This window comes from Hippopotamus amphibius, chromosome 4, assembly GCF_030028045.1.
Source record: "Hippopotamus amphibius kiboko isolate mHipAmp2 chromosome 4, mHipAmp2.hap2, whole genome shotgun sequence".
NCBI classification, from domain to species: domain Eukaryota; kingdom Metazoa; phylum Chordata; class Mammalia; order Artiodactyla; family Hippopotamidae; genus Hippopotamus; species Hippopotamus amphibius.
Window position 1 is genome coordinate 119,855,721 of NC_080189.1, and position 23,547 is coordinate 119,879,267.

Consider the following 23,547-nt stretch of genomic DNA (forward strand, 5'->3'; position numbering starts at 1 on the left):
AGCACCACTTATTGAAGAGGCTGTCTTTTTTCCATTGTATACTCGTGCCTCCTTTGTCAAAGATAAGGTGCCCATATGTGTTTGGGCTTACTTCTGAGTTCTCTATTCTATTCCATTGATCTTCCTTTCTATTTTTGTGCCAGTACCATACTGTCTTGATCACTATGGCCTTGTAGTATAGTTTGAAGTCAGGAAGCCTGATTCCACCAACTCCATTTTTCCTTCTCAAGATTGCTTTGGCTATTCGGGGTCTTTTGCGTTTCCATACAAATCGTAAGATTTCTTGCTCTAGTTCTGTGAAAAATGCCATTGGTAATTTGATCGGGATTGCATTGAATCTGTAAATTGCTTTGGGTAGTGCAGTCATTTTCACGATGTTGAGTCTTCCAATCCAGGAACATGGTATGTCTCTCCATCTGTTTGTGAGAGGGGTCTTTTGACAGTGCAGTGCACAGCTGGAGAAGCTAGGCAGTCATTCACATGTTCTCACGTTCCCCCATGAGAGAAATCATGGGATTAGGAGGGCTCTTTTGGCACGGAGGAGTGCTGTCCTGGGGGAGGAGTGATGCAGGCAAATTGTTATTCTTATCCTCTTCAATGCCTCCAATCTTGGATTGTTTTTATTCTAACAGTGTGCTAAAACATTTCTGCTTTAACTCCTGGATTCCCACAAAGGCTCTCTTTCTGTGGGTGACAGTCTGTATGTGATTTGACCAAGACCACACAGGCAGGTAGTGACACAACTGATGCCTCATAATTCCTTAACTAGAGCTGCTTCCATAAAATGCAAAGTCTTTTACAAATTGAAGTCATCCTAGAGAGTTTATCTTAATAAATATCACTTTCTTCTGTACATTAAAAGCACATTCATGTCATAAGGATATACCTGTTGCAGCCGGACATGACATTTTTTTCCCAGGCCAAGTTGCAAACCATGGGCATCATAGTCACAGAATGTTACTGTGAGGCAGAAATTCTTGGACTTGTCCAGGAATATTTTAATTCCTTTACTAAAGGTTATGTAACTGTAAGTCAGTAGACTGACTGAGCCCACGAATATTTCAAGAGTGTGCTGTCACTGAGGCAGCACAAATTTATCATGACTGCAATCTAAACAGAGGTGAAGACCACATAGGGCATACTACTAAAACCAAAGACACACTGGATTGGGCAGAACAAGTTTTTAGTAATTAAGTTACAGCATTTGTGAAAGTAATGTGTGCGACAGCAACACATAACTGGAGAACATCAGCAGACAAACTTTAGCTCTCTGATCTTTCTCCAACAGATATAATTAGAAGAAATTATATCTGAGAAAGCAAAGGATCTTTTGGTAAGCAGGGAGGCAGTGAGAATAGTCCTTGAGGGCAGACTGCACTAAAGCTAGGAGCATAATAAAAAATATGGAGTGGAGAAACCTAACATATTAAAAGCCACAATTTTCCTCCTTCACAACATCCTCTCATCGCTTTTAAGTATTAAAAAAAAATCCTATTCTGTCTGGAATTCACTAAACTTTACAATCTGTTATACAGAGTGAAGTAAGTCAGAAAGAGAAGGACAAATGTTATATGCTAACTCACATATACGGAATCTAAAAATGGTACTGATGAACTCAGTGACAAGAACAAGGATGCAGATACAGAGAATGGACTGGAAAACTCGAGGTATGGGAGGGGGCGGGGGGTGAAGGGGAAACTGAGATGAAGCGAGAGAGTAGCACAGACATATATATACTACCAACTGTAAAATAGTCAGTGGGAAGTTGTTGTATAACAAAGGGAGTCCAACTCGAGGATGGAAGATGCCTTAGAGGACTGGGGCGGGGAGGGTGGGGGGCACTCGAGGGGGGGGGAGTCAAGGAAGGGAGGGAATACGGGAATATGTGTATAAAAACAGATGATTGAACCTGGTGTACCCCCAAAAAAATAAAAAATAAAAAAATGTTTAACATACTATACAATATGCCCATTTAAAATGTATAATTGATGGTTATTAATATATTCATGGAATGTGTAACAATCACTATGGTCAATTTTAGAATCAACTTCAGATTCACACTAATTAAATTCCAGGAAAATGTAGAAACATGACTCACACGTAGTTTTATTCCCTTATCTCCATTTTTGTGCTACTGAATTACATGTTACACATATAAAATTAAAGACATTGTTAAAATTGTTCTTATAATTATTTCTTTATGAACATTATAACTTTTAAAGAAGCTGAGAAAGTTAGAGCAAGTTTAGTATATATTTACAGTGTTTGTTATATTAGCATTCTTATTTACAATCTGTGGTTCTTTTCATTGGTTCCTATGGACTCAAGCTACCATCTAGTGTCATTTTCTTACTTAAATTCATCCTTGTTCACATCATCTTCTCTGCACAGCTCTTGTGAAATATATTACATGTCTATATGTTAGAGGCCCAACAATACATTTTATACCTATTGAGTTATACAATTACCTTTTAAATCAATTGAGAAGAAAAGAGAAAAATATGCATTTATGTGGTGTGTGTGAGATCATTCACTTTCACTGGCAAGAACTATCTTTAGCATTTCTTATAAAGTGGGTCTGCTAGCAATACATTCTCTATTTTTATTCACTTGGGAATTTCACCTTCATTTTTGAAAGATAGTTTACCTGATGTAAGTTTCTTGGTTGACAGATTTTTCTTTCATCATTTCAATATTCCATCCCACTGCCTTCTGGCCTCCATAGCTTCTGCTGCTAAATGAAGGCTACCAGGATTCTGTTCTACATCAGTTGGTTTTCTCTCGTTGCTCTCAAGATCTTATCTTTGTCCTTGTCTTTCAACATTTTTACTATGATGGGTCTGGTTGGAGATTTCTTTGTGCTTATTCTATTTAAATTTCACTGAGCTTGAATGTGTAGATTCATAATTTTCATTGAATAGTTTTAATAATTTCAGCTATCTTTTCAAACATTTTTACTGCTCCTTTCTCTGTTCTCCTAGTATTCCAATTACATTAAGTTTGCTGTTTCTTTCTTCAGACTAATCTAATCTCTCAAACCCCTTACGCAATATTTTCATTTCATTATTGTACCTTTTTTTTTTCCCAATCATAATTCCTTTATTTATCATAAGAAATAACATACAGTTAGGCTATATGTTCACACAGAAACATCAACACAACCATTCCCTGTGGGCTAGATATATTAGAAACCAACTTTTTTCAAGATATCTTTTTTTTTTAAATTTTTTATTTTTTTATTTATTATTTTTTTGGGGGTACACCAAGTTCAATCATCTGTTTTTATACACATATCCCCATATTCCCTCCCTTCCTTGACTCCCCCCCCCGAGTCCCCCCCACCCTCCCCGCCCCAGTCCTCTAAGGCATCTTCCATCCTCAAGTTGGACTCCCTTTGTTATACAACAACTTCCCACTGACTATCTATTTTACAGTTGGTAGTATATATATGTCTGTGCTACTCTCTCGCTTCATCTCAGCTTAACCACAGAATTTGCACTGGGTTCTTTTACATTAATTTTTATTTTTAGTTGATAATGTCTACTTCACGAAATATTTTCATCGTATCTTTGTTTTCTTCTTAAGGCAAGGTTTCCTTTAATTCTTTGAACACATTTATAATAACTACTAGGCAGTCATTGTCTGCTAAGTCCAACATCTAGGATTTTCACAAGCATATTCTGTTTCCTGCTTTTTCCTGTGCTTGGGTCACAATTTACTCTTTCCTTATATGTGTTAATTTTTTTTTTTTGCTAATAACTGACATTTTAGATAATATATCATAGCATCTCTGGATCCTGATTTCTGTTTCCCTTTCTGAGGCTTGTTTAGTGCGCTTGCTTGCTTGTTTGCTTACAGTGATTTCTCAAAGGTATCTTACTAACATGTCTTTTCCCTGAGGTGTGCTCCTCAGAGGGCATATCCTTGGGCACGTACACAGCTGCCTCTTGATGTTCGTGGTTTTAACAGGGCTCTGTTTGAATGTCTACTTCCCTTTTTTCTCTACTTAGGTGTCTTCTTTCAATATCACAGAAAACACCATAGAGAAATGTGTCTAATAGTGTTACTCCAGGTCTAATAAAGAGGGAATTGACAACCATCTGTTATTCTTCTTCTTACCACATTCCTTAGCTAGCCTTCCCACATTTGCAAATTCAGAACTATCTATCTAAGCTGAAAATAGAAAGTGAATGGAATATAACCGGGCATACTTGTACCACGCATATTCTAAGTTTATTAAAGGACTGGTTCTAATGGATTACATCCTAAAAGAATGAGTTCTAGAACTAATAATATGTAGCTAGTTTTACACTGATATTTAATACAAAAAGTCAACTAATTAAAGGAAAGAATTCTTGAAAACTTTTGCCCATGTAATAAACCATAGAGACTGATGTTATTAATGATCCTTATTTAATTAAACTCCAGAGAAGATAAATAAACCTGAAATCTTAGATTTGTAAAATTCTTATTCTTACCAGGGAGATGAATTGATTGTGTCTTCAACTGTCCCTTTATTACACCTCTTCTAGATTTATCTGTCAAGCCTTCTACATTAGTCCCTGTAGAAAGGAACAAAGTTCAAAACACTGTGCATGGTAACCATTTACATACAGACTTGTGTGTGTGTTTGCAACGTGTGTGTGTGTGTATGTGTGTAGGACCAACTTAATTAGCATTTGTTATTACAGAAGATGAGTTATGTTGAAATGTCTGGTTTGGAGACTCACAAAACCTTAAATTAGAACAGATGAAGCAATTATGTCACATTATATTGACGTTTAGCAATTATTAGTATATGACCAAAACCAAATATTTGGGGAATGACAAAATTGAGTACCACTTTGTGCTAAACCAGTGCTTTTCCTACAATTCCTTAACCAGTACTTTTTCTGTATAATGCCATCTCTTACACAAGTTGAAATCATCCCAGAGAATATATGATAGCAATATAATTTCCAGGTTTGTATTAAAAGAACACTTTTTCTGTAAGGATGTACCCGATGAGGCAGAATTTAACATTTTTTCCCCCAACAAGACAAGATGTAAACCAGTCTTCTTAGTCTCAAAAACTTACCATGAGCCAGAAATTCTTTGACTTGCCCAGGAAAATTTTAATTCCCTTCTAGGCTACGTAACTGTAAATCATGCAGGTATTACTGATTTAAAGAGTGATGCAATATTCACTAAATTAAGAAAAAGTGCCTCCAAGATTCCTCGAGCATGTACACTTTATGTCTTGCAAGGAGGAAACAGTGAAATCTGTATCAGGACCAGGATTCTGATTGGATCCATTGCCATTTGATCTATACTTTTTGCTATAATTAACAACGATTAACATGAAAGTTATCATAAAGGTATTCACACTGAGAAAGGGATAACTAGGACTGGCGACCTAAAGGGTACATCCTTGGGCATGCACACAGTTGCCTTTTGATGTTAGTGGTTTTAACAGGGCTCTGTTTGAGTGCCTGTTTCCCCGGGTTAGCATTTTAGTGCATGAAGTTGGTTTTAGTAGAGCATGTAAATGTAGTTGCAAATCCGTCATGATCCTAACATTGTCCATTAGAAGACTTTTTTGAAAAAAGGGCTGAGCCTATGAATAAATATAAAAGGTCAAACTATGGTTTTGGCAGCCCAAATGTACCATATTGCATTCTTTACAGAGGGGATACCACCTGGGGCCTCATTAACAAAATAAATAAAAATGCATCAGATTAGGAAGGCAAGTTTTCAATAAATAACAACATTTTGTGAAAGTAATAAAACCTACAGTCACATAAAATCAGGGAATATTAGCATATATATTTTAGGCACTCTGTCTTTCTCCAACAGATATACCTAAGGAGAATGGAGTCATTTGAATCAACAAAGCAGAGGATCCTCAGATAAGCAGGGAGGTAATCAGAATAGCATTTGAAGGAAGATTGGGTTAAGCACTAGGAATTAAAAGGTATGTACTAGAGAAATCTTTAATCGAGTAAGAGACAATTTCCCTCCTTCACAGTATTCTTCCATGCTTTAAATCTTTTTAAAATCTCTTACTTCTTGTAGTTCACTAAGCTATTTTTAAAATACATAACATAACATAATATTCATACACTTAGTGTGTGCAATTCAATGGTTTCATTAAAAATTATATTCAGAGTTGTTTAACCATAATCACACTCAATTTTATAATCTAATGCAGAGCTATATTACTAAATTCCAATTATACATAGAAATATTACTCCTATAATAGCTCTTACCTCTTTCCCATTTTTGTGCTATTGTTATACAAATTACACCTTTAAATATAAAAGTTTGTAATAATCATTTCTTTATATAACTCTATGCCTTTGAAAGAAGCTGAGAGAAGAAAGAAGAGCAAGTATATATTTACAGTGTTTGTTATATTAACCTTTTTGTTTACCATTTCTGGTTCACTTCTTTTGTTCCTGCAGATTTGAGTGTATATCTGCTATCATTTCTTACTCAAAATATACCACGTTCCCACACACCTCCTTTGCACTGCTACTACAGAATATATCATTTTTCCATATTTTTATAGGCCCAACAATATGACATACATATTGTTCTATACAATTGCCTTTTAAATCAATTAAGAGAAGAAAGGACACTAAATATGCATTCATACTGTCTTTTGAAAGTATGGAATTTCTTTTTTAAACTTTAATCCATTTATTTCTATTTTTTACATGAACTTATTCATGCAGTAGCCATAAAGTACATTGGGAATATATATTTTGTTTAACAAAGGAGAAAAAAACTAAAAAAATATGGTTGCTTACTGAAAGCTGCACGGGGAAGGAAAAAGCAGGATGGAACAAAAGAGAATACAACCCAAGAGTTCTGTTCTCCAGACTACAGTTTAGGTTACTGTGTAAAAACAGTTCATACCTTGGCCATCAGGGACGCTCTAATTACTTGGGGGTCTAGAACTTTGGAGCGCTATTTTTGTTTCATGTTTGTTTTCTGTTTCCCAAGTGAAACACTTTATTGCTTCTTATGACTATTAAAGTAACACATAGCTAACTTTTAAAATTTCACATATGAATGAAATCATATGGTAGGTATTTGTCTTTCTCTGTCTGACTTACTTCACTTAGCATAACACCATCATTTTTTATGGGTTCCTCCATGGTATTGCATATGCCAGATTTAATCTTTTATGGATGAGTAGTAGTCCAGTGTACATAAACATAGCACGTCTTTTTTACATTCTCACCAACAGTGTATTAAGGTTCCCTTTTCTCCACATCCTCTTCAACATTCTGTCTTTTTGATAATGGCCATTCTGACAGGTGTCAGAAGATATTTCTTTGTAGTTTGATTTGAGTTTCCTTAACACTTGATCATGGTGTATGACTTGTTCACATATTGTTGAATTTGGTTTGCTAATATTTTGTTGAGGATTTTTGTATACACCTTCATCAGAGATATTGGCCTGTAATGTTGTGTGTGTGTGTGTGTGTGTGTGTGTGTTGTGTTTGTCTGGTTTTGGTATCAAGGTGATGTTAGCTTCATAAAATGAGTTTGGAAATGCTCCCTCCTCTTCAATTTTTTCAAATAGTTTGAGAAGGACTGGGTATTAAATCTTTGAATGTTTGGTAGAATTCACTTATGAAGCAGTCTGTTTCTGTACTTTTGTTTTTTGGGGAGGTTTTTGATTACTGTTTCAATCTCTGTACTAGTGACTGGTATATTCAGATTTTGGAATTACAGAATTCTTTTAACTCATGCTCTTTTTCTGGAAGGGATTCAAATTACTGCCTAAGATCCACTTAGCCTGAAGAACTCTCATTAGCATTTCTCATAAGGCAGGTCTGGTAAAAAACAGTTCTCTTAGTGTTTATTTGGGCATCTGTTTATCTCACCTTCACTTTTTTTTTGGTTTGTTTTTAATGTATGTATTGGCTGTGTTTGGGTTTTTGTTGCTGCACACGGGCATTCTCTAGTTGTGGTGAGCGGTGGCTACTCTTCATTGTGGTGCCCAGGCTTCTCAGTGTGGTGGCTTCTCTGGTTGTGGATAATGGGCTCCAGGTGCATGGGCTTCAGTAGTTGCTGCACATGGGCTCAGAAGTTGTTGCTTGCAGGCTCTAGAGCACAGGCTCAATAGCTGTGGCGCACAGGCTTAGTTGCTCTGCGGCATGTGGGATCTTCACGGACCAGGAATTGAACTACCATCCCCTGCATTGGCAGGCGGATTCTTAACCACTGAGCCACCAGGGAAGTCCCTCACCTTTACTTCTGAAAGACAGTTTGGCTGGATGTAAAATTCATGGTGACAGTTTCTTCCTTCAGCATTTTAATATGGCATCCCACTGCCTTCTGGACTACATAGTTTCTTCTTTTTTTTTTTTGCCACACCTCGCAGCATGCAGAACTTCCCCGACCAGAGATCAAACATGCGCCCCCTGCAGTGGAAGCATGGAAGCACTGGAGTCTTAACCACTGGACCACCAGGGAAGCTATATAGTTTCTGATGGTAAGTCAGGGTTCTCTTTTTTTTTTTTTTATGATACATTGCTTTCCCTTTGTGATATTTGAGAGTTTCTTTGTCTTTCATTACTTTTATTTGATGTATCTGGTTGTAGATTTCTTTTTTTTAAATTTATTTTCATTTATATATTTATTAGCTGCGTTGGGTCTTTGTTGCTGCACACAGGCTTTCTGTAGTTGCGGCGAGCGGGGCCTACTCTTCACTGTGGTGTGCGGGCTTCTCATTGCAGTGGCCTCTCTTGTCGTGGAGCATGGGCTCTAGGCATGAGGGCTTCAGCAGCTGTGGCACACAGGCTCAATAGCTGCAGCACATAGGCTTAGTTGCTCCATGGCATATAGGATCTTCCTGGAGCAGGGCTTGAACCTGTGTCCCCTGCATTGGCAGGTGTATTCCTAACCACTGTGCCATCTAGGAAGTCCCTGGTGTAGATTTCTTTGTGATTATTCTTAGACTTCATTTGGCTTGGATATTCAGATTCATATTCATCATCAAATGTGCTTCTAAACTTTCAGCCATAATTACTTCAAATATTTTTTCTGCCCCCTTTACGCTCAGCTTCACTTCTTCTATATTCATTAACTGTGGAGATTCTTTTTTCTAATCATTAAATCTACTCTCGAACCCCTCTACTGAATTTTTCCTTACAGTTATTGTATGGTCAACTCTGTAGTTATCACTGTATTTTTTTAACAAAAATAATTTCTATCTTTTTGTTAATATTCTCTATTTGATTAGACATTGTCATCAATATTCCTTTCTGTTTTAAGCATGGGTTTCTTTAATTCTTTAAAAATATTTATAACTGTTTTGTAGTATCTTACATCTGGGATAATCACAAGAAGTTTTTGTGGTCTGCTTTTTTTCCTGAGTATAGTTCATACTTTTTTTTTTTTGGCATGTCTCATATTTGGGTGGTGTGTGAGCTAATATATTGTAGGAAATCTGGATACTGAGTTCCCATCCCCTTTGAAGGCTTGTTGTTATTTGCCTGATTAATTATTTAGTGACTAAGCTAAACTATTTTCTGTACTACTGAAGTCTCCTTCCCTGCAGTGTGTAGCTTCTAATGTCAACCCTCTGTGGGCACAGACTTGGACATGCATGCAATCACCTTTGGATGAAAGGTTTTTTTTTAATTTTTAATTTTTTATTGAGGTGTATTTGATTTAAAATATTATATGTTTCAGGTGTACAACATAATGACACATTTTTAAAAAGGTAACTCCATTTATAGTTATATACAATATTGGCTATATTCTCTGTGCACTACAATACATCCTTATAGCTTATTTATTTTAAACATAGTAGTTTGTACCTCTTAATCCCCTACCCTTATCTTGTTCCTCCACCATTTTCTCTCTCCACTGGTAACCACTAGTTTCTTCTCTATAACTGTGAGTCTGAATTTTTGTTATATTCACTAGTTTGTTGCATTTTTTAGATTCCATATATAAGTGATATCATACAGTATTTGTCTTTCTCTGTCTTAAATATTTCACTTAGCATAATGCCCTCCAAGTCTATTCAAGTTGCAGCAAAAGGCAAAGTTTTGTTCTTTTTTTTATGGTCAGTAGTATTCCACTGTGTGTGTACATCTTCTTTATCCATTCATCTGTTAATGGACACATATGGTGTTTCTATACCTTAGAAATTGTAAATAATGTTGCTATGAACATTTGGGTGCATGCATCTTTTTGAATTACTGTGTTTATTTGTTGGTTTGTTTTGGACACATAACCAGAAGTGGAATTGCTGGCTCATATGTAGTTCTATTTTTAGTTTTTTGAGCAACCTACTGTTTTCCACAGTGGCCACACCAATTTACATTCTGACTAACAGTGTAGAAGTATTCCCTTTTCTCTACACCCTTGCCAGCATTTGTTATTTGTGGTCTTTTTGATGATAACCATTCTGACAGGTGTGAGATGAAATCTCACTGTGGTTTAATTGGTATTTCACTATTAATTAGTGATGCTGGGCATCTTTTCATATATCTGTTGGCTAACTATGTCTTCTTTGGCAAAATGTCTATTCATGTCTTCTGCCCATTTTTAAATTGGGTGTTCATGTTTTTGACATTGAGTTGTATGAGCTGTATACATATTTTGGATATTAACCCCTTATCAGTTACATCATTTGTAAATATTTTCTTCCATCAGTAGGATGTCTTTTCATTTTGTCTCTGGTTTCCTCTGCTGTGCAAAAGCTTTTAAGTTCAATTAGTTTCCATTAGTTTATAATTGCTTTTCTTTCCTTTGTCTCAAGAGACATATCCAAAAGAATACTGCCACCATTTATGTCAAAGTGTGTTCTGCCTATGTTTTCTTCCAAAGTTTTATGGTTTCTAGTCTTACATTTAAATCTTTAATCCATTTTGCATTTAGTTTGTATACGGTGTTAAAGAACATTCTAATTTCATTCTTTTACATGTAGCTGTCCAGTTTTCCCAGCACCACTTATTGAATAGACATCTCTTTTCTCCATTGTATATTCTTGTCTCCTCTGTCATAGATCAATTGGCCATAAGTGTGTGGGGTTATTTCTGGGCTCTCTATTCTGTTCCCTTGACCTATGTGTCTGATTTTCTACCAGTATCACATAGTTTTGATTACTGCAGCCTTGTAGTATAGTCTGAAGTTAGGGAATATGCTACCACCATCTCTGTTCTTTTCTCTCAAGATTATTTTGTTTATTCAGGGTCTTTTTATTTCTATACTATTTTAAAATTATTTCTCCTAATTCTAAAAAATGCCTTTGATATTCTGATAGGGATTGCATCGAATCTGTAGATTGCCTTGGGTAATATAGTCATTTTAACAAATACATCCATGAACGTGGTACATCTTTTCATTTGTTCATGTCATCTTCAATTTCTTTCATCAGTGTCTTCTAATTGTCCAAGTACAAGTATTTTACCTCCTTAGGTAAGTTTATTCCTAAGTATTTGTATTCTTTTTGATGCAACTGTAAATGGGATTGTTTCCTTAATTTCTGTGATAGTTTGCTGTTAGTGTATAGAATTGCAACATATTTCTCTGTATTAATTTTGTACCTGCAAATTACTGAAATTATCCATGAGCTCTAGCAGTTTTTTGGTAGCTGTTTTTAGGATACTCTTTGTTTAGAATCATGTTGAATACAAAGCGAGAATTTTACTTTCCCTTCTCAATATGGATTCCTTTTATTTCTTTTCCTCGTCTTACTGTCATTGCTAAGACTTCTGATACTATGCTGAATAAAAGCGGCAACAGTGGACATCTTGTTTTGTTTCATCTCTTAGAGGAAATGCTTTCATCTTTTCACTGTTGTGTATGATGTTAGCTATGGGCTTACCATATATGGCCTTTATTATGTTGAGGTATGTTCCTTGTATACCCACTTTCTGGAGAGTTTTTATCACAAATGGATGTTGAATTTTGTCAAAATCTTTTTCTGTATATATTGAGATAATCATAGTTTTTATTCTTCAATTTGTTAATGTGATGTATCATATTGGTTGATTTGCAGACACTGAAACATCCTTGCATCCTTGGGATAAATTCCACTTGATCATGGTGTATGATTGTTTTAATGTAATGCTGGTGTCAGTTTGCCAATATTTTGCTGAGGGTTTCTGCATCTATGTTCACCCGTGTAATTTTCTTTTCTGTGATATCTGTGCCTCATTTCTGCATCACATTATGCTGGCTTTATAGAATGACTTTGGAAGCATTCCTTTCTCTGCAACTTCGTGCAATACTTTGAAAAGTATAGGCACTAATTCTTCTCTAAATGTTTGGTAGAATTCCCCTATGAAGCCATTTGTTCTTGGACTTATGTTTGTTGGTTATTTTTTTTTATTACTGGTTCAATTTCGTTACTGATAATTAGTCTGTTCATAATTTTCTTTTTCTTCCTGGTTCAGTCTTGGGAAACTGTACATTTCTTCTAGGTTGTCTGTTTTATTGCCATATGTTTTTTCCCAGTAATCTCTTACGATCACTTGTACTTCTGTGGTGTCGGTTGTAACTTCTTCATTTCTGATTTTATTGATTTGGGCCCTGCTTCTTACTCTTGATGAGTCTGGCTAAAGGTCTGCCAATTTTGTTTACCTTTTCAAAGAAACAGGTTATCATTTCATTGATCTTTTCCATTTTTTAAGTCTCTATTTATTTCTGCTCTGGTCTTTATGATTTCTTTCCTTCTGCTAACTTTGGGTTTTGTTTGTTCATCTTTCTCATAGTTCCTTGAGTTGTACGTTAAGTTGTGTATTTGATATTTTTCATATTTCATGAGGTTTGTTTGTATCAGTATAAATTTTCATTTTAGAACTGCTTTTGCTGCATCTCATAGATTTTTGGATTGTTTTCTTTTCATTTTTACTTGTCTCTAGGTATTTATTTCCTCTTTGATTTCTTTATGATCCATTGGTTGTTTAGTAGCATCTGGCTTAGCCTCCCTGCATTTGTGTTTTTTGCAGTTTTTTCTTCTAGTTGATTTCTAGTCTCATAGAGTTGTGGTGGGAAAAGATACTTGATATGATTTCAGTTTTCTTAAATTTACCAAGGCTTATTTTGTGGCCTAACGTTCCTCGAGAATGTTCCATGTGGACTTGAATGTGTGTTTGGCTGCTGGTGGATGGAATGTTCTATACCTATCTATTAAGTCCATTTAGTCTAATGTGTCATTTAAGGTGTTTCCTTATGGATTTTCTTTATTGGATGATCTGTCTGTTGACTTGAGTAGGCTTTTAAAGTCTCTTACTATTATTGTGTTACTGTCTGTTTCTCCCTTTATGTCTGTTAGTATTTGCTTTATTTATTAAGGAGCTCCTATACTGGGTACATATATATATTGTCAATTTTTTTTAAGCTCTTTATTGGAATATAATTGCTTTACACTCTTGTACCAGCTTTTCAGGTACACCAACGTGAATCAGCCGTATTTATACACATATCCCCATATCCCCTCCCTCCTGCGACTCCCTCCCACCCTCCCCGTCTTAGCCCTCTAAGGCATCACCCATCATCGAGTTGATCTCCTTCTGTTATACAGCAACTTCCCACTGGCTATCTATTTTACAGTTGGTAGTATATATATGTCTATGCTACTCTCTCACTTCATCCCAGCTTCCCCATCGCCCCCCACCCCCCCAACCCCGTGTCCTCCAGTCCATTCTCTGCATCTGCATCCTTATTCTTGTCCTGTCACTGGGTTCATCAGTACCATTTTTTTTTATTGTCAATTGTTATATCTTTTTCTTGGATTCATCCTTTTATCATTATGTAAATCCTTCTTTGTCGCTTATTACAGTCTTTGTGTTAAAGTCTATTTTGTCTGTTATAATTATTGCTACCTAGGCTTTCTTTTGACTTCCATTTGCCTGGAATGCCTTTTTCCATCTCTTCACTTTCAGTCTGTTTGTGTCTTTAGATCAGAAGTGAGTCTCTTTTAGGTAATATATATAAGGGTCTTGCTTTTGTATCCATTAAGCTACTCTGTGTCTTTTGATTGGAGCATTTAGCCCATTTAAATGTAAAGTAATCATTGATATGTGTGTTCCTATTGTCATAAGAAGAGTTAATAGTTCTGTTAATAGTTTTCGGGTTGTTTTTCTAGGTCTTTTTTCCCCCTTCTTCTTTTCTTCTTTTCTCTTGTGATTTGATGACTATCTTTATTGTTATTTTTGGATTCTTCCTCTTCTTTGCATGTGTATCTATTACAGAATTTTTGGTTTGTGGTTACCATGAGATTTATACACAGCTAGCTAGCTATCTGTGTGAAGTTCGATCTCTTAATTTCAAACCCATTTTAACTATGCTTCATTTGTACTCTCCTCCCTTCATGATTACTGTTTTTGACATCATATTTTACACCTAACTATTCTGTGTATTAACTTCTTATTGTGGTTATTGATGACGTTACTACTTTTGTCTTTAATTCTTCCTATGAGCTTTGTATATGGTTGGTTTTCTACTTTTACTATGTATTTGCCTTTACTGATGAGCTTTTCCTTTCATAATTTTCATGTCTACAGTTGCAGCCTTTTCTTTTTTGCTTAGAGATGTCCCTTTAACATTTCTGGTAAAACTGGCTTGGTGGTGCAGAACGATTTTAGCTTTTGCTTGCCTGTAAAGCTTTTGATCTCTCCATGAAACGTGAACGAGAGCTTTGCTGGATAGAGTATTCTTGGTTCTAGGTTTTTGCTTTTCATCAGTTTAAACATATCTTGCCCCCCTCTGGCCTGCAAAGTTTCTGCTGAGAAGTCAGCTGATAGCCTTATGGGTGTTCCCTTGTATGTATAATTGCTTTTCCCTTGTTGCTTTTATTTATTTATTTTAATTTATTTTATTTTTTTAAATTTTTTTTTTGGGGGGTACACCAGGTTCAATCATCTGTTTTTATACACATATCCCCGCCCTTGTTGCTTTTAATATTCTCTCTTTATCTTTAATTTTTACCTTTTTAATTACAATGTGTCTTGGTGTGTTCCTAACTTTGGATTGGGACTCTCTGTGCTTTCTGTACTTGCATGTTTTTTTTTAATCTCCCAAGTCAGGGACATTTTCAGCTATTATGTCTTGAAATATGTGCTCTGCCCCCTTTTCTCTCTCTTCTCCTTCTGGGACCTCTCTAATGCAAAGGTTAATATTCTTGATGTTGTCCCAGAAGTCTCTTTAACAGTCTTCATTTCTTTCCATTCTTTTTTTTCTGCTAAGCACCAGTGATTTTCACTACTCTGTCCTCTAGCTCACTGATATGTTCCTCTGTAACATTTAGTCTATTGCTGATTCCCCCTGGTGTATTTCTCATTTCAGTTATTGTATTCTTCATCTCTGTTTAGTTGTTCTTTATATTTTCTAGCTCTTTGTTAAAAACATCTAATTTCTCATTCTGTCCATCCACTCTTCTACCAAGTTGTTTGGGATCATCACCCCGAATTCTTTCTTGGGTAGTTGTCTATCTCTACTTCACTTAGTTCTTCTTCTGGTGTTGCATCTTGCTCCTTCATTTGGACCATTTTCCTCTGTCGATTCATTTTGTCTAAAGTAATGTTTATATTTCTATGTATCTGGGATGTTGGTTACATTTCCCAACCTTGGAGAAGAGGCCTTTTGCAAGAGACTTCCTATGAATCCCAGCACTACACTTCCCTCTCATCATCAGACCTATATCCTCTAGGAATGCCCCTATATGTACTGTGTGGGTCCTTCTGTTGTGGCAAGCTGACTGCTATGGGTGGCCTGGTTGGCTTGGTTGGCCCCTAGTCTGGTTGTTTGCCAGGCACTTCTTGTGTGGAGGCTGCTGGCCACTGGTTGGCAGGGTTGGGTCACAAGGTGACTGGCTGTAGAACCCCAGGGAGCCCCAGGGTTAGTTCTGTATCACTGGTGGATGGAGTCCAGTCTAGGAGATCCTGAGGCTGGGGTCAGCCTACCAGTGGGTGAAGTCAGGTCCAGGGGGTAGTGCTGGCACACTGGCAGGCAGTGACAGGTCCTGGGGTCTGGCTACAGAGATGGCCTCAGACTGCTAGTGGGTAGGTAGGTCTGGTTCCTTACACAGTTAACTGTGGGGTCCATAGGGTCCCAAAGCTTGTGTTGCCTTGTTGGCAGGTGGGGCATGGCTCAGCCAATCCCAGAGATGGTTCTGTCCTCCTGCTGGGTGGGCTGGGTCTGCAGGCTGCAAGCATGCATTTTCCTGCAGCTGGTATCCACCCACTTATGGGTGAGGCTACAGCAGGCTCACTGGTGGCCAGGGTAGGGCCCAGCTGGTCAGAGGGCAGGTGCCTTCCTGCTGGTGGGTGGACTGGGTCCACAGTCTGCAGAAATGTCATTGTTTGGGGGCTGGTGTCCCCCCACTGGTTGGAGAGCTGGTCCTGAAGCTAAAGCAAGCTTGCTGGTGGGTGGGGTCAGTGATTCTGGGGTAGGTGCCTGCCCACTTGTGGGTGGATCTGGATCTCTGGCTGCAGGGTCCTGGGAGCCCTGGGTCTAGTGCTTGCACACTGGTTTTAGGTCCTAGACCCTCTGGTGTGCAGGGCTGAGTGCAGGGTTGGCTGTGGGCTCAGTAGGACTTGAAGTAGTCTCTCTTCTGATGGGTTGAGCTGTGTCACTGCCCAGTTAGTTGCTTGGCCTGAGGCATCCCAGTACTGGTGTGTCGGTGGTTGGTGGTGGGGCTGGGTCCTGAGGTTAATAAGTAAGAGAGAGGATTCCAAAATGGCGCTGGAGCACCAGTGGTAGAATAAGCTCCCAAGAATGGCTGCTGTCAGTGTCTATGTCCCCAGGGAAACTCTTCAGATTAGCAGGTAGGTTTAACCCAGAATTCTTTAAATTACTGCCTCTATGCTGGGTCCTGAAGCATGTGAGATGTTGTGTGTATCCGTTGAGAGTGAAGAGCCCTCTGGAACTCCTAAAAGCAAGCCCCACTGGCCTTCAAAGTCAAATGTTCTGGGGACCATGTTCTTGTTGCAGGACCTCTGAGCTGGGCAGACTGATGTGGGGCTCAGACCCCTTACCCTTTGGGGAGAATCTCTGCAATTGTAATTATTCTCCTATTCATGAGTTGCCCAAGCCAGGGACTTGACTATACTGTGACTCTGTCCCTACTACCTGTCTTGTTGTGGTTCCTTTTTTATATCCTCAGTTGTAGAAGACCTTTCTTGGTAGGATCTAGCCTTTTACATTGATGGCTGTTCTGTAAATAGCTGTAACTTTGCTATGCCCATGACCTAAGGCGAGTTTAGGATTATTACGCTACCACTTTCAATGACAGTTGTTTTAAAAAGGATTCTGTTGACTGTCTCCTATTTACTTTTCTGTTAAGCTCTCTACCTCCTTTGGTATCACATCAATCAAGAAGAAGTATGTCAAACACTGTTATGCCAACACAAGGGCCAATAGCGCAAACTAAAACTATATAACAAAGCTAAAGGTCTCTACTTCATCTGAGATATTGAAAATGTGCCTGATAGTTTAAGTATATAAAGGGAATTAGTAACCAATGAAATAACTACCTGCTAAATCCCTCTTATAATCCCACTCATAAAATAGCCTTCCTGCATTTGCAAATACAAAGAAACTATACTTCTGGCCTGAAAAAGAAAGTGAATAGCATTTGAAATGTTCCCATCAAGCATATTCCAGGCTCACTGTATCATTCAATTTTTATGGATCATTTTTTAATTGAATAAATTCTAAAATTAACAATATGCAGCTAATTCTCCATTGATAGTAACTGCTAGAATTCCAGTAATTATAGGAGGGAATTTATGAAGATTTTTTATCCTGCAATAATAGCATATAGGTACTGTAGTCACTAAAGAGTCAAAGTTAAATAAACTTCAGAGAAGATAAAAAACAGGAAATAGACTTGAAATATTCTTGTTCTTACTGAGATGACTCTTGGGTTGTGTCTTGAATCCACCCTTCGTAATACCTCTTCCAATAACATCTGGGAAGCGATCTGTATCAGTCTCTATAGAAATAAACAGTTTCAAAATGCTTTTGTAAGCTAAATATTAACATGTGTATGTTTGTGTGTATGTGGAATGTGTGTGTAACCTTTAATTAGAACTTTTTATTATGGGAAAAGAATTATAACGAAATGTTTGGACTGCAGACATAATACCTTAGGTTGGAAGAGCCATTAGTAGTTTAAATCTCATTATATTGAGGCTTAGAAATGTGTAGTGTTTTGACCAAGGCCATATATCCAGGTAATGACAAAACTGATTCCTAAACTGATGCCTGATAGCTCCTTAACTAGGACTTTTTCCATAAAATACAAAGTCTTATACAAATTTAAGTCATCCTAGAGACTTTTTCTTAATAAATATAACTTTCTTGTGTTTATTAAAAAGAGATTCATTTGGGAGGGATGTACCTAGTGAGGTGGACAAAACACTTTTTCATTTCTATATTTGATTAGTACATTCATTTTAACTCCTTTCCTCTTAGCAGTTTCTTTCAAATTTTATTTAGAACACTTAATTATAAATTTGCCATTAATAAATAAGTATAAAATAACTAACAATTTTGTTGTTAAAAGGCATGATATTTTATTTATTTTTTATTTTTAAAAAATTTATTTATTTATTGGCTGTGTTGGGTCTTCTGTTGCTGTGCACGGGCTTTCTCTAATTGCAGCGAGCGTGGACTAATCTGCATTGTGGTGAGTGGGCTCCTCATTGCAGTGACTTCTCTTGTTGCAGAGCACAGGCTCTAGGCACATGGGCTTCAGCAGTTGCAGCACATGGGCTCAAAAATTGTGGCTTGCAGTCTCTAGAGTGCTGGTTCAATAGTTGTGGCGCATGGGCTTAGTTGCTATCAAACCCGTGTCCCCTGCATTGGCAGGCGGATTCTTAACTGCTGCGCCACCTAGGAAGTCCCAGGCATGACATTTTAAATTGAAAGGATGTAAATGAAAGGACTTTGTTGCTACGTCTAAGGTTCTTATTCAAAATTGACAAGGACTCCTATTAATAAGCAACACTGAAGCAAAAATTAATTGAAAGAACCTAAACAAAAATACTCTGAAAATTAAAAACATGGAAAAATGGCTTATTGTAATACACCAAATATGTTAGGAAAAAACACAAAACAAGGCTTTCCAGGTGGCGCAGTGGTTAAGAATTCATCTGCTAATGCAGGGGACATGGGTTCAATCCCTGGTCCAGGATGATCCCACATGCTGTGGAGCAGCTAAGCCTGTGTACCACAACTACTGAGCCTGTGCTCTAGAGCCCGCAAGCCACAACTATTGTGTCCATGTGCCACAACCACTGAAGCCTGTGCGCCTAGAGCCCGTGCTCTGCAACAAGAGAAGTCACTGCAATGTGAAGCCCGTGCACAGCAACGAAGAGTAGCCCCTGCTCTTTGCAACTAGAGAAAGCCCACGCGCAACAAAGAAGACCCAACACAGCAAAATAAATAAATTTATTTAAAAAAAAAAACACAAAACAAATTTAACTGCTTGGTTCAAACAATTTCATTTTTACACCACCAGTTTTCCCCAGTTAAAAGCTGTTGGAGTAAATAATTTTTATGTGATTCATTTATAACACTAGTTTTTTTCAGGAATAAAAGTGATAGTGTAATAAAATAAAGCATTCAAAAGCAGAGATTCAGAAATCTTGCCTTAATGTTAAATTTCAGTGAAAACACATATTTTGGTGCTTTATCTGAGGATTCAGTTACTTTTCAATGCTAGCTTTCAGCATCAATTCTGTAAAAAGTTCATAACTACAGTATTTCTTGCATCAAAGAGAAATGTATCAAACCCTGTTACTCCAGGACTAAAGCAGTAATCTGTGAATTATAAAACTCAGCTAGAGAACTCCACTCTAGTAGAAATATAAATTTACATGCCAACTTAATTATGTACAGGAAACTGGTAACCAATGAAGTAGCTGTTATAGTCCTCTTCTTATACCACTCATCAACTAGCTTTTAAAATTTTTCCCTCCTAAGCCAGCAATGAAAGTGAGTAAAATAGCAGTTGGGAATATTTAAACCAAGCATATTCTAAGGTCATTAGAGCACTGGATTATATGCATTACTTTCCGGGCTTCCTAGGTGGCACAGTGGTTAAGAATCTGCCTGCCAATGCAGACGAAACGGGTTCAATCCCTGCTCCGGGAAGATCCCACATGCTACGGAGCAACTAAGCCCATGGCATGTGCACCACAACTATTGAGCCTGTGCTTTAGAGCCCGTGAGCCACAACTATTGAGCTCATGTGCTGCAACTACTGAAGCCCACATGCCTAGAGCCCGTGCTCCGCAACAAGAGAAGCCACAGCAATAAGGAGCCCTCGTACCACAATGAAGAGTAGCTCCTGCTCACCACAACTAGAGAAAGCCCGCGCATAGCAAAAAAAGACCCAACACAGCCAATAAAATAAATAAATAAATTTACATATGCATTACTTCCAAATGCTTAAAAACTAATAATATCTACCTAATTTTCCATTGATAGTAAATACTAGAGTTTAATTATCTGAGGGGATTCATAAAGATTTCTGCCATTAATAACAACATATAGTTACTGTTGTCATTAACGGTCCATAGTTAATTAAATCCCAGAGAAGACATAAACGATAAATATTAGACTTGGAAAATTCTTGTTCTTACCGGGGTGACTCTTAGGATGCGTTTTGATTTCACCAATTACTTTTTCTCTTCCAACAGTATCTGTCATGCGTTCTATATCAGTCTCTATAGATATAAAGCAAATTTTAAAACACTTTCTAAGGTAACCATTAACACACATGTATGTGTATCTTTGTGTCTGTGTGTAGTACTAACAATTAGTACCTGTTATTACAGAAGAGAAATAATATAATGTCTGCATTGCACAATCATAAAACATTAGAATTTGAAGAGCTCCTAGCAATCACGTAAGTCTCATGATATTAAAGCTTAGAGATGTTTTGTGATTTGATTGAGAACATGTACCAAGAAAATGCAAAATTGAGCACAAGCTGATGCCCCATAATTCCTTAACCAGTGCTTTTATGCATTGTGCAGTGTCTTATAGAAACTTTAAACATCTTGGGGAGTTCAAGAAAATGATATAACTGCCAAGTTTACACTAAGAGGACACTCATACTCTAAGGATATACCTATGAATGGAATGTGGCTTTTTTCCCCCCACTGGTCAAGTTAAAAACCATGGTCCCACATCACTGAACGTTACTACCAGGCAGAAATTCTTTGACTCTCTCAAAAAGCGGGGGTTTTTTTGACATTTTTAAGGCTATATAAATCAAGTAGACATCAGTGTTGTAGAAGAGTAACAAGATATTCTGTAGACTAAGAAGAACCGCCTATCAGGTCCTCTTACTATGTACACCTTGTAGCTGGGGAGGGGGAAATGAGTAAGTCTGCAGCAGTACCAGCACTGGGACTGCATTCCATTCCATTTGAGTTTTTATGTGATTTGAACATTTGGCAGGATTTAGAAACTACTAACTGGGTCAAAGGAGAGGAAAAATACATGAAAGTTATTAAAGAAAAATTCATATTGACAAAGGGGTAAGTAGGATTGGTGACTTGGGTCAAATAATGTGTCCAGTGTTTGTGAATGAAAGCTGGATACAGGAGAGCATGTACCAGAGGTTGGAAACCTATCCTGAACCCGACACCATAAGGTGGATCTTACTTTGTTCTAATGGCTGAGACCAGAAGTAAGTGTTAAAGATCCAACTGAGTAGATATAATTGAGGCTCTCTGGTTTTTCTCCAACTGGTAGAGGTAAGAATGACAGGCCCAATTTTTCTAAATCTACCTTTCCTGAAGTTCCCAGTGTATGATTCACCCTTTACTGTTTCCTTGCATGTCATATAGTTTTGGGGGGTAAATACTGGGCATTCTAGATAATACATTATAAGAAATCTGGAAACTGAGTTTACCTCCCTTTTGGAGGCTTGCTGTTGTTGTTTACCTGATTATTTATTTAGTGACTTGGCTAGAATATATTCTATTGTAGAGAAGTCTCCTTCTCTGAAGTGTGAAGCTTCTCTGGGGGCTCCTCTGGGGGCACAGACTTGGGCATGCTAACAGTCACCTTGGGATGATACTTGTTTTTCCTTTTGACTGTCTCTTTCCCTTATTTTTCTGTTAAGCTCTCTGCCTCCTTTAATATCACACCAAAGATCAAGAAGCAGTGTGTCCAACACTGTTACATTAAGACAAGGGGCAGTAGTGTAAACTATGGACTACATAACAAAACTAAAGATCTCTATTTCACCTGAGATACTGAAAATGTGCCTGGTATTTCAATTATATAGAGGGAATTAGTAAGCAATGAAATCTCTCTTTTAACCCCATTCATAAACTAGCCTTTCTGCTTTTACAAATACAAGGCAATTATCTTTCTAGCCTGAAAAGCAAAGTGATTAGAACAGCATTTGAAATGCTTCCATCAAGCATATTCCAAGCTTACCATAGCACTGAATTTTTAATGGATAAGTTTCAAACGAATGGGTTCTAAAAGTTACACTATGTAGCTAATTTTCCATTGTCAGTAACTGCTAGAGTTCCACTAATAATAGGAGGGAATTAATAAAAATGTTTCATCCTATAATAATAGCATACAGGTACTATAATCATTTAGATCCAAACAAATAAACTCCAGAGAAGATAAATAAAGCAGAAAGAGACTTGAAATATTCTTGTTCTTACCAGGAGGATGATTGGATTGTGTCTTGATTTCACCCTTTATTATACCTCTTCCGGTAGCATCTAGGTAGCACTCTTTATCAGTGTCTATAGAAATAAACAGTTTCAAAATACTTTTGTAAGGTATATATTAACATATGTTTTTGTGTGTGTGTGTTTATATGTGTGTAATAATCCTTTAATTAGCAGTTTTAAATTATAGGACAAGAATTATAATAAAATGTCTGGATTGCAGGATCACAGGACCTCAAAATTGGAAGGGCCATTAGCAATCATATAAGCCTCATTTTATTGTAGCTTAGAAATGTGTAGTGATTTGACCAAGGCCACAAATCTAGGTAACGACAAAACTGATACCTCATACTTCCTTAACTAGAGCTTCTTCCATAAAATACAAAGTCTTTTACAAATTTAAGTCATCCTAGAGAGTTTAATCTTAATAAATATAACTTCCTCGTGTACATTAAAAACACATTCTGATGTTAAGGATATACCTGGTGAGGCCAGACATGACATTTTTTTCCCAGGTTAAATTGCAAATGATGGGCATCATAGTCACAGAATGTTACTGTGAGGTAGAAATTCTTTGACTTGTCCAGGAATACTTTAATTCCTTTTTTTTTTTTAAAGGTTATGTAACTATAAGTCAAGTAGGTATCAGTGATGGAAAAGAATAACAAGTAATTTGTGGGCAGAGATAAAGTACCCTCTCAGGTTCTCTTAGCAAGTAGACCTTCTCCCCCGTGGTGGAGGAAATGGGTAACTTGTAGGAATGTGAGCACTGGCATTGCACCCCTTTCCATTTGAGTCTTTACATGGTTTTTACCTTTTGATGGATTCAGAAATAATGATCTAGGTTCAGTATCAGAAAAAAATTTATTTAAAAGAATTT

The 23,547-nt window shown here is 37.1% G+C and overlaps 1 protein-coding gene across 1 annotated transcript in view; it reads right to left on the reverse strand.

The window, feature by feature from the left end:
- Positions 1–23,547, reverse strand: part of CCDC7 (coiled-coil domain containing 7) — a 239,592-nt gene that overhangs the window by 23,988 nt on the left and 192,057 nt on the right. Inside the window, exons 28-31 of the mRNA XM_057731790.1 lie at positions 22,659–22,742; positions 20,607–20,690; positions 17,867–17,950; positions 4,479–4,562 (exon numbers count right to left, since the gene is read on the reverse strand). Coding sequence (XP_057587773.1) covers positions 4,479–4,562; positions 17,867–17,950; positions 20,607–20,690; positions 22,659–22,742 — 336 coding nt within the window. The remainder of the gene's footprint in view (positions 1–4,478; positions 4,563–17,866; positions 17,951–20,606; positions 20,691–22,658; positions 22,743–23,547) is intronic.